This window comes from Mobula birostris, unplaced genomic scaffold (genome assembly GCF_030028105.1).
Source record: "Mobula birostris isolate sMobBir1 unplaced genomic scaffold, sMobBir1.hap1 scaffold_1216, whole genome shotgun sequence".
NCBI classification, from domain to species: Eukaryota; Metazoa; Chordata; class Chondrichthyes; order Myliobatiformes; family Myliobatidae; genus Mobula; species Mobula birostris.
This window is the reverse complement of record NW_027274257.1, coordinates 108,820-118,053: the sequence shown is the minus strand read 5'-3', so window position 1 is coordinate 118,053 and position 9,234 is coordinate 108,820. Positions and strand designations below refer to the sequence as shown.

Genomic DNA, 9,234 nt, shown 5'->3' with positions numbered 1-9,234 from the left:
ACGGAGATGATGAAAGGGAACCTCACCAACGTGGTCTCGATGATCCTCATCGGAGGATGGATCAATTCGGCCTTCTCTGGCTTCGTTATCAGTAATGTCCTGGGATTGAAGGGCACGAGGAGGGATGGGGTCCTCGTAGCAGGGAGTGGGGAGAGCGTCTGTGCAGCGCAGAGCTCTCTGCCAGGGCAGGCATGGGGACGTCCAGGCCGGGGGTGATCGATGAATACAGTGGGGCAGAAGCGAGTGAGAACTTCCAGAGGGAGCTGGGAGCGGGGGGAGGTGAGTGAGCGGGGGCAGAAGGTAGTGCGTAGGAGGGGAGGGGAGGGGAGCAGAGGGGGTTGGGAGAGACTCTGCCCAGTGGAGGGGAAGAGTGCTGAGCAGGAATAGGAGGGGGGGTGATCAGAGGACAAGGAGGGGAGGGAAGAAGAGTTGGGGGGTGGGTGCTGGAGTGTCTCCATCAGAAGTCTCTCTGATCGGGGACTATACCTGGGAACTCATTCAGTGCAGACTTTCATAAGGGGGATAGGCTGAGACCAGCAGGAGCGGGTCAGTGTCAACTGGAGGGGCCGAAGGGTCTTTCACCTTAGAGGCAGATGAGATGCTGAGCCAGTGAGAGGGGTGGAACGGAACAAAGGCACAAAGAAAGCCCCCTCCCTCACTGTCTGTCTGCGCTGAGTGAGCGGTCTGGATGGAGAGTATGTCCTGGAACCGCTGGACCGATCGGACACTGAGGGGGTGAGAGAGGTTTGGGAGGGGTATGTGTGTGTGTGTGTTGTGTGTGAAACAGCCACACTGCCAGGTGAACTCGACAGCTCGGGCAGCATCTGAGGGGGTAGCTGGGCAGAATGTCTCGTGAGACTGAAAGACAGAGGAGAGAGAGCAGACGTGGCAGGTGAGCTTGTGATGGGTGGATCCAGGGGAGGGGGATTGGGAGATGGAGGAGGAGGAGGAAATGGGCAGGTGGAGGAGTGGGAGACAGTTATAACTACTACATGCTGGTGTGTTCCCCTGTGAATCCTCTCCCCTCCTATTGATAATGGGAAAATCCGAGTGAGAGGTTTTCTGACCCCATGCTGCCCCCGACCTTTACCCCCCGCCAGCAGCTTTTTCCCTCACTGCCTCAGTGCTGCTCCTTGCCTGTGGTCCTCTCTCACCTCTGTCCGTGTGCTCTAAATCGCTCCCTAACTGTACCCCTCCCCTGACCCCCACCCCGACCCCTGACCCTGTCCGGAGATGCCCTGACCTCATTCCTGTCTTACAGCCAAGGTGCCGTTCCCACTGACACTGCGCTTCAAGCCGATGTTACAGAGAGGCGTGGCACTGCCGTTGCTCGATCCCTCTTGGTGAGTGTGTGTGCCTACAGCGTGGAGCCTGACTGGCAGTCCGGCTGGTGTCCACAGCCTGGGACCAGTTCCCGTCACCCAGGGACTGGCAGTCCGGCTGGTGTCCACAGCCTGGGACCAGTTCCCGTCACCCAGGGACTGGCAGTCCGGCTGGTGTCCACAGCCTGGGACCAGTTCCCGTCACCCAGGGAGCCTGGTCTGCTGACAGCACCTACCTTGATGAGGGAATGCTGCACCACAGGAGGGGCGGTGAGGGGGAGTGCCTCATTGTGGGAGGGGCGGTGAGGGGGAGTGCCTCAGTCTGGGAGGGGCAGTGAGGGGGAGTGCCTCATTGTGGAAGGGGCGGTGAGGGGGAGTGCCTCATTGTGGGAGGGGCGGTGAGGGGGAGTGCCTTAGTGTGGGAGGGGCGGTGAGGGGGAGTGCCTCAGTCTGGGAGGGGCGGTGAGGGGGGGTGCCTCATTGTGGGAGGGGCGGTGAGGGGGAGTGCCTCATTGTGGGAGGGGCGATGAGGGGGACTGCCTCAGTCTGGGAGGGGCGGTGAGGGGGAGTGCCTCAGTCTGGGAGGGGCGGTGAGGGGGAGTGCCTCATTGTGGGAGGGGCGGTGAGGGGGAGTGCCTCAGTGTGGGAGGGGCGGTGAGGGGGAGTGCCTCATTGTGGGAGGGGCGGTGAGGGGGAGTGCCTCATTGTGGGAGGGGCGGTGAGGGGGAGTGCCTCAGTCTGGGAGGGGCGGTGAGGGGGAGTGCCTCATTGTGGGAGGGGCGGTGAGGGGGAGTGCCTCAGTGTGGGAGGGGCGGTGAGGGGGAGTGCCTCAGTGTGGGAGGGGCGGTGAGGGGGAGTACCTCAGTCTGGGAGGGGCGGTGAGGGGGAGTGCCTCATTGTGGGAGGGGTGGTGAGGGGGAGTGCCTCAGTGTGGGAGGGGCGGTGAGGGGGAGTACCTCAGTCTGGGAGGGGCGGTGAGGGGGAGTGCCTCATTGTGGGAGGGGCAGTGAGGGGGAGTGCAATGCAGTCGGAGGGTCCGAGCTGCGGAAGAGCCATTGAGAGGTGAGCACTGGTTAGAGGTGATGGGGGAGAGTGGGGAACTGAAATGGTGGGGCAGGGTGTACTCAGGGAGGGAGGATGCCATATGCTTGGCCCCAAGCCTGGTGCAGTACTGACCTCTTTCCCCTCCCCTCCCCCTCACTCCGCTGCCCCTCCCTCCACATCTTTCCTGACCTGCCCCATCTCCTTTCAGGGTGAGCTCAGCCAGCTGGTATTTCCTGAACGTGTTTGGCCTGCGAAGTCTGTACTCCCTGATCCTGGGCCAGGAGCACGGTGAGTGGGGTGGTTCCCCATCGTGTCCGGGCACACGGCTCCCCCCTCCCCATCCCGCTGTTTAACAAGGACAGGCAGGACAAGCCGTGGTCAGCCTGATCTCTCCTGGAGGGGTTTCTGAGGGACGGTGTACCCACGTGAGGAGAGAGTCTGGTTGGAGGGAGTCAGTGTGCGTTTGTCATGCTTGACGAATCTTTTAGAGAGGTAACCAAAGCAGTAGATATCTGTTGGCCTCTGATAAAGTCCTACATGGTCTAGACCAGGGGTTCTTATCCTGTTTATGCCTTTGGCAGTCTGGTGAAGCCTACGGACCCCTTCTCACAATAATGTATTTAAATATATAAATTAAAATGTTCAGGGTTACAAAAGAAACCAATTATATTGAATAGTTATCAAAATGCAAAAAAACCTAATTTGTGATAATGCTTCTTTATCAATACATTAATTAATGAGATTTTACATTTAAATTATAGGCAAGTTAAAATTAACTTTTATTTTTGAAAGACGTATCAGTGTAAAACCTGGTGCTAAGCGTGAATAAGACCATTAAACGATGGGGTGGTCTTTGAAAAGCAATACACATGTCATGTTACTACTACAGCAGTTCACTAATACTACTACTACGTCTATGTCAACTCAGGCCTAGGGGGCCGGCGTCGGGCACGATGACGGACTCTCCACTTCTCCCTCTCCCTCATCAGTGTGTTCAGTTCATCTACATTAGCCGCGCCGCTGTCTTCTAGGAGCATGTTGACCATAGTCTTGGGAGGGCGCCCAGGGTTCATCCTCCCGTGCTTGGGCTCCCATATGATGACTAGCCTGGCAGGCAGCTCGGGGTGGCGTAGACAGTGCCCCAGTAGTTGCAGTCTTCTCACCTCGATTTTAGTGGTGAGCATCGGTAGGTTGTTATAGAGCTCGACATTCGTCATATGCTGTTGCCAACTCACATCAAGAGCCATCTGGAGCATTCGTGTATAGCAACCATCACATCGTCTTGGTGAGTGTCCACGTCTCGCATCCGTACGTGAGAATGGACTCTATGACTGCTATGAAAATCCTCTTTTTAAGCCCTCTGGTCAGGTTTGACTTCTAGATTTCCTCCATGTCGTTCATAGCCCTCCACGCCAGCGCCTTCTGTATCTTTATATCCTTCTCTGAACTCATCATTCTTGACCCGAGGTACTTGTAGTCAAAGACTTTCTTAATGGTATCATTCTCTACGGTCTTGAGGGTACCACAGTTAAACGCCATGTACTCTGTCTTTTTAGCGTTTAGGTGAAGTCCAACTTTATTGCACTCAATTTCCACTTTTGTCAGTAGCTGCTGTGCTTCCTCCATCTGGTCAGAGAGCAGGGCATCCGCAAAATCGAGATCTGTGAGTGTAACTAGTCTGACCCTTTTGGTTCGCCCTGGTTTTATGTAAAACCAAGTTTGTCATGATCTTTGGTAACTTGACGCAGAGCGTAATCAAGGACGATTATAAAGATGTAGGGTGCCAGAGTGTCTCCTTGCAGCACACCAGCTAGGAGCTCGAACACTGCAGTTTCTCCGTCTGGTGATACAACTTTCGCCAAGGTTTTGGTATAGCTGGACTCCATTGCTCTCAGTACATGGTCCTGATGGTACCACCAGATGTCCTGGTGAACTGTGACCTGGACGACATCTTGCTGGACATATGTAATGATGAAAGGCGAGAAACCAGAACAGTGGTCACTCTCAAACATTATCCCAGTCCCCACGTCTGGATCCCTCACAAGGACAGATGACTACCGCGGTGTCAGATTGACCTGCATCTTAGCAAAGCTCTACAATTGGATGATCTTGAACAGGATTCACACCGCCATTGACCCTAAGCTAAGATTCAATCAGAATGGTTTTCAGCAGAAGCGCAGAACAGTGATGCAAATACTTGCTCTCTGTAGGATCATCGAGGAAGTCAAGAAGAACAACCTACCAGCCGAGCTTGCTTACATCGATTTTTGCAAAGCTTTTGACTCCACTCACCGAGGTAAAATGCTGAAGATCCTGAAAGCTTACAGAGTACTAATACCACTGGGTTAGACTTACCCAGGCATCATCCCTGATGAAGGTGGCAAAGTTTTCATCGAAACGTCGGTTATAATCGAAACCTGGACCCGGCTGGAAGCCTGAGAAGAGTTTGTTTGTCATATACGCTGGGAGCGCTGCATCCTTTCTCACTACTCTGGTTTGTTACCTACATTGATAATTGAAGGAAGGGCTACAGCTCAGTTCGAGGTTAGTGAAGATCAAGATGTAAATTTTTTCCCATCCAAGTTCATGGACCCCCATAATCCAGGGAGAGCTGGTGAGAAGGATTCTGAACTGGCTCGGAGTTAGAAGGCTGAGGGTTGAAGCCTCTTCCTTGGAATGGAGGCCAGTGACACAGGGGTTGGTGTTGGAACCACTGTTTTTATTCATTTACGTGATTAGGGTGTGAATGCACGAGGCTTGATCGGTAATCTTGAGTTTAATGCAGACGAGGGTGAGGTGTTGCACTTAGGGAGGACCAACCGGGGGTAGGTGTTACGCTGTGGGTGATGAGGAGCGTGTAGAACAGAGGGATCTGGGAATACAGGTCCATAATTCATTGAAAGTGGCGTCACAGGGAGACTGAGTTATTAAGAAAGAATTTAGCACATTGGCCTTCAAAGGTTAAAGTACAGGAGATGGGATGTTATGTTGAAGTTGTATAAGACATTGGTGAAGCCTAATTTGGAGTATTGTGTGCAGTTTCGGTCACCTACCTACAGGAAAAATGTGAATGAGATTGAAAGAGTGCAGAGAAAATTTACAAGAAGTTTGTCAGGTCTGGGGGATCTTTAGAACATAGAACATTGAGGGGAGATTTGACAGAGGTATACAAAATATCTGGATAGCGTAAATGCAAGCAAGTTTTTCCAACTGAGGTTGGGTGGGACTACAACTGGAGGTCACGGGTTAAGGGTGAAAGGTGAAATGTTTAAGGGGAACTTCTTCACTCAAGGGGTAGTGAGAGTGTGGAACGAGCTGCTAGCACGTGGTGGATGTAATTTTGATTTCAACATTTAGAAGTTTGGATAGGTACGTGTTGGATGAAGGGTGTATGGAGGGTTGTGGTCTGGCTGCAGGTCGATGGGAGTAGGCAGTTTAAGTGGTTCAGGATGGACTAGATGGGCCAAAGGGCCTGTTTCTGAGCTTTAGTTTTCTATGACTCTATGACAGGAGGTGTTGATAGTGAAGAAGGTTATTGAAGATTACAGAGGGATCTTTATCAGTTTGGGAAGTGGGCTGAGGTGTGACAAATGGATTTCCACACAGATAAGTGTGAGGTGCTGCATTTTGGAAAGTTAAACCAGCGTAGGAGTTATACAATGAATGGTTAGGTACTTGAGAGTGTAATGGAGCGGAGGGACCTGGATGTACAAGTTTGTATACATGTGGGCAGTCGTGGTCTTTGCACGTCCATGATAGTTCGTGGCAAATTTTCTAGAGGTGGCTTGGCGTTGCCTTCTTCTGGGCAGCATTTTCTTTGACTCTTAAGCCTCTGGATAAAGTGGCACAAAACAGGCTTATCGGCAGATTTGGTGGATGTGGTCTAAAAGTGACCTTGGTGACGGGGACATGTTCCGTACACAGGGTCGAGGGGAAGTGGACTGGAGGGATGGGTGCTGGGGCCAAGGCTTTTCGATGGATGTTTATTAGATTATGAGAGGCAGAGACAGGGTCATTGCCGTCATTATGTGCCATGTCATATTGACGTGGGCGATCTGTGTCGTATTCACGTGGGTGATAATGGTCTTTCCATGGCCATGATTGTTCTTGGCAAAGTTTTATACAGAAGTGGTTTGCCATTGCCTTCTTCTGGGCAGTGTCTTCACAAGATGGGTGACCCCAGCCGTTATCAATACTCATCAGAGATTGTCTGCCTGGCATCAGTGGTCACATAACCAGGACTTGTGATCTGCACCGGCTGCTCATATGACCATCTACCAGCTGAAGCTTCACGTAACCCTGATCGGGGGGCTAAACAGGTGCTACACCTTGTCCCAGGGTGACCTGCGGAGGGAAGGAGTGCCTCACATCTCCTTTGGTAGAGACGTATCTGCACCCTGCCACCCAGGGAGTACGGTGCATTGTTCATTGGCAGTGGCACCACAGGCAGACAGAGTGGTGATAAGGGTGCTTGGCACACAGTCAGGACACTGAGTACAGGAGTTGGGATGTTATGTTGCAATTGTACAAGTTGTCGGTGAGGCCACACTCGGAGTTCTGTGCAGAGTTCTGGTCAGCCTGCTATAGGAAGGATGAGGTTAAACTGGAAGGTGTGCAGAGACGTTTGCCAGGATTGTGGGGGCCTGACTTTCAGGGAGAGGCTGGCCAGGCTGGGCATTTATGGCTTGGGACGTTAGAGAATGAGGGATGATGTTACAGAAGTGTTTAAGCTTATGAGAGGCATCAGTAAAGTGGATGGTAACGGACTTCTCCCCAGGGTAGGGGAGTCCAGAACTCATAAGGTATAGGTTTTGAGTAAGGGGGAAAGATTTAAACAGGACCTGAGGGGTAACTTCATCACCCAGAGGGTGGTGAGTGTATGGAGGCAGTGATCGGGGTGGGTTCAATGGGATCATTTGGATGGATGGAGTTTGGAGGGATGTGGACCGGACGCAGGAATTTAGGACTATCTGGGTGGCTGTATTACTCAGTGACTCCTGTTCCCACAGCTGCCAACCAGATGAGGGCCATGCAGGACCAGATGACTGGGACAGCCATGTCACTGCCCCCGGACACCAACAAGGCCTTCAAGGTGAGAGCTGGGCCATGGGGAAGAAGGCAGCTATTCATCCACCCTCCTATCCCCATTCTCTTCAGCCTGTAACCTCCCCGTCCTGTCCCCCCTCACTCCTAGCATTTCACACCCCCACACTACTTCTACATCACTCAGTCCCTCCTTCTCCCTGACCTCTCTCATCTACTGTCCATACCTGGGCTCGACCCTACTCAACCAATCTCGTTCCCTTCCCTTCCCTCCCCTCCCCTCCCCTCCCCAAGTGCCAACTCATTCCCTAAGCCCTTCCCTCCCCTCCCTCTCCTAAACTCCTCCCCATCTCTGAAATCTCTCCCTCCCCTACACCTCTCCCCGTCTCTGTGACCTTTCCCCTCCTCTCTGACCTCTCCCTCCCCTACATTCCTCCCCGTCTCTGACCTCTCCCTCCCCTACACTCCTCCCCGTCTCTGTGACCCCTTCCCTCCCTGTTTCTGTGACCCCTCCCGACGTTGCTGTGGTTTTTCGAGTCCCCTCTGGCCGGACCCTGCACTGAGTGCCGTGGGTGTACGCTGGTGGTGGGTGTGGGGCCTGGGTCTGGAGTTTGCCTAGTACCCGCCACCCCTCCTGTCCCCCCTCAGGCGGAGTGGGAAGCTCTGGAGCTGGTGGATCATCGGTGGGCGCTGGAGACGGTGGAGGAGGAGCTGATGGCCACCGATCTGAACCTGGAGGCTTTTTACAGCAGCGAAGGGCTGTCCTCACTCTTCTGAGCGGCCCAGGGACAGACTGAGGGACTGGGGCGCGGGCTTCTCCTCCCCCTTCACTCAAGTGAGGATGGAGCTGATACCTTCCCTCTCTCTTCATTCGGGGGGGGCGGGTGGGAGGGAATGGACTGGATGAGATCCAAGGAGGAGTGAGTGGACCCCTCAGGTCCAACAGCAGGGATTAACGTTACAAAATAAAGTGTGGTTGTTGAGACTGACGACAGCGGTTTGTGGTGAAGCCTTCTCTCTGCTCTCCTTCCTCCTGGTTGCCGATCTCGGCCAAGACTCCCCTCCACCTGGGAATTTCACCTGTGCTTGTCCCTGCCCCCCACTCTTGGATAGGCTCATGGGTGACAGGAAAATGGACAGCTACGTAGGAGAGAAGGGCTCGGTCGATCTTGGGTTTGGTTAAAAGGGGCAGCCCAATATCATGGGCTGAAGGGCCTGTACTGTGCTATAATGTTTTGTGTTCTGTGTTAAGCAGAAACAAATCTAAGTTCAATTACCGTGACCCTGCACCCTGTCATCCATTTTTCTGTGTAAGAGTCTCGAAATATCCGTCAAGTGCACCCTGGATTTGATTGATTGATCTATTGGATACAGTGCGGAACAGATCCTTGCAGCAACCCACGTATTTAAACCCTAGTCTAACTATGGGACAATTTACAATGACCAATTAACCTGCTAACCAGACTGTGGGAGGAAACCAGAGTACCCGGAGGAAACCCACGCATTCCACGGAGAGAACAGATAAACTCCTTACGGTTTATATGGTGTAAATGGTTTCAGTTGGTATGGCCTCCACAGAGAGTTACTCACAACATCATTGAGGCTGTCTGGGATTACCTGGACATACAGAAGCAAGTGAGACAGCCAAAGTCTGCAGAAGAACTGTGGCAAGTTCTCCATGATTGGAGAATTTGGCATTGGTGAGGCCAAATTTGGAGTATTGCGTACAGTTTTGGTCACCAAATTATAGGAAAGATGTCAACAAAATAGAGAGAGTACAGAGAAGATTTACTGGAATGTTACCTGGGTTTCATCACCTGAGTTA

At 52.8% G+C, this 9,234-nt stretch overlaps 1 protein-coding gene across 1 annotated transcript; it reads left to right on the top strand.

The window, feature by feature from the left end:
• Window positions 1-6: 6 nt before the first annotated feature.
• On the top strand, window positions 7-8,311 carry LOC140192365 (ER membrane protein complex subunit 3-like). The gene is made up of 5 exons (XM_072250020.1): window positions 7-91; window positions 1,262-1,343; window positions 2,575-2,654; window positions 7,376-7,458; window positions 8,058-8,311. The coding sequence occupies exons 1-5, from the start codon at window positions 7-9 to the stop codon at window positions 8,184-8,186; spliced, it is 459 nt and encodes a 152-aa protein (XP_072106121.1). The 3' UTR covers window positions 8,187-8,311.
• The last annotated feature ends 923 nt before the right edge of the window (window positions 8,312-9,234 follow it).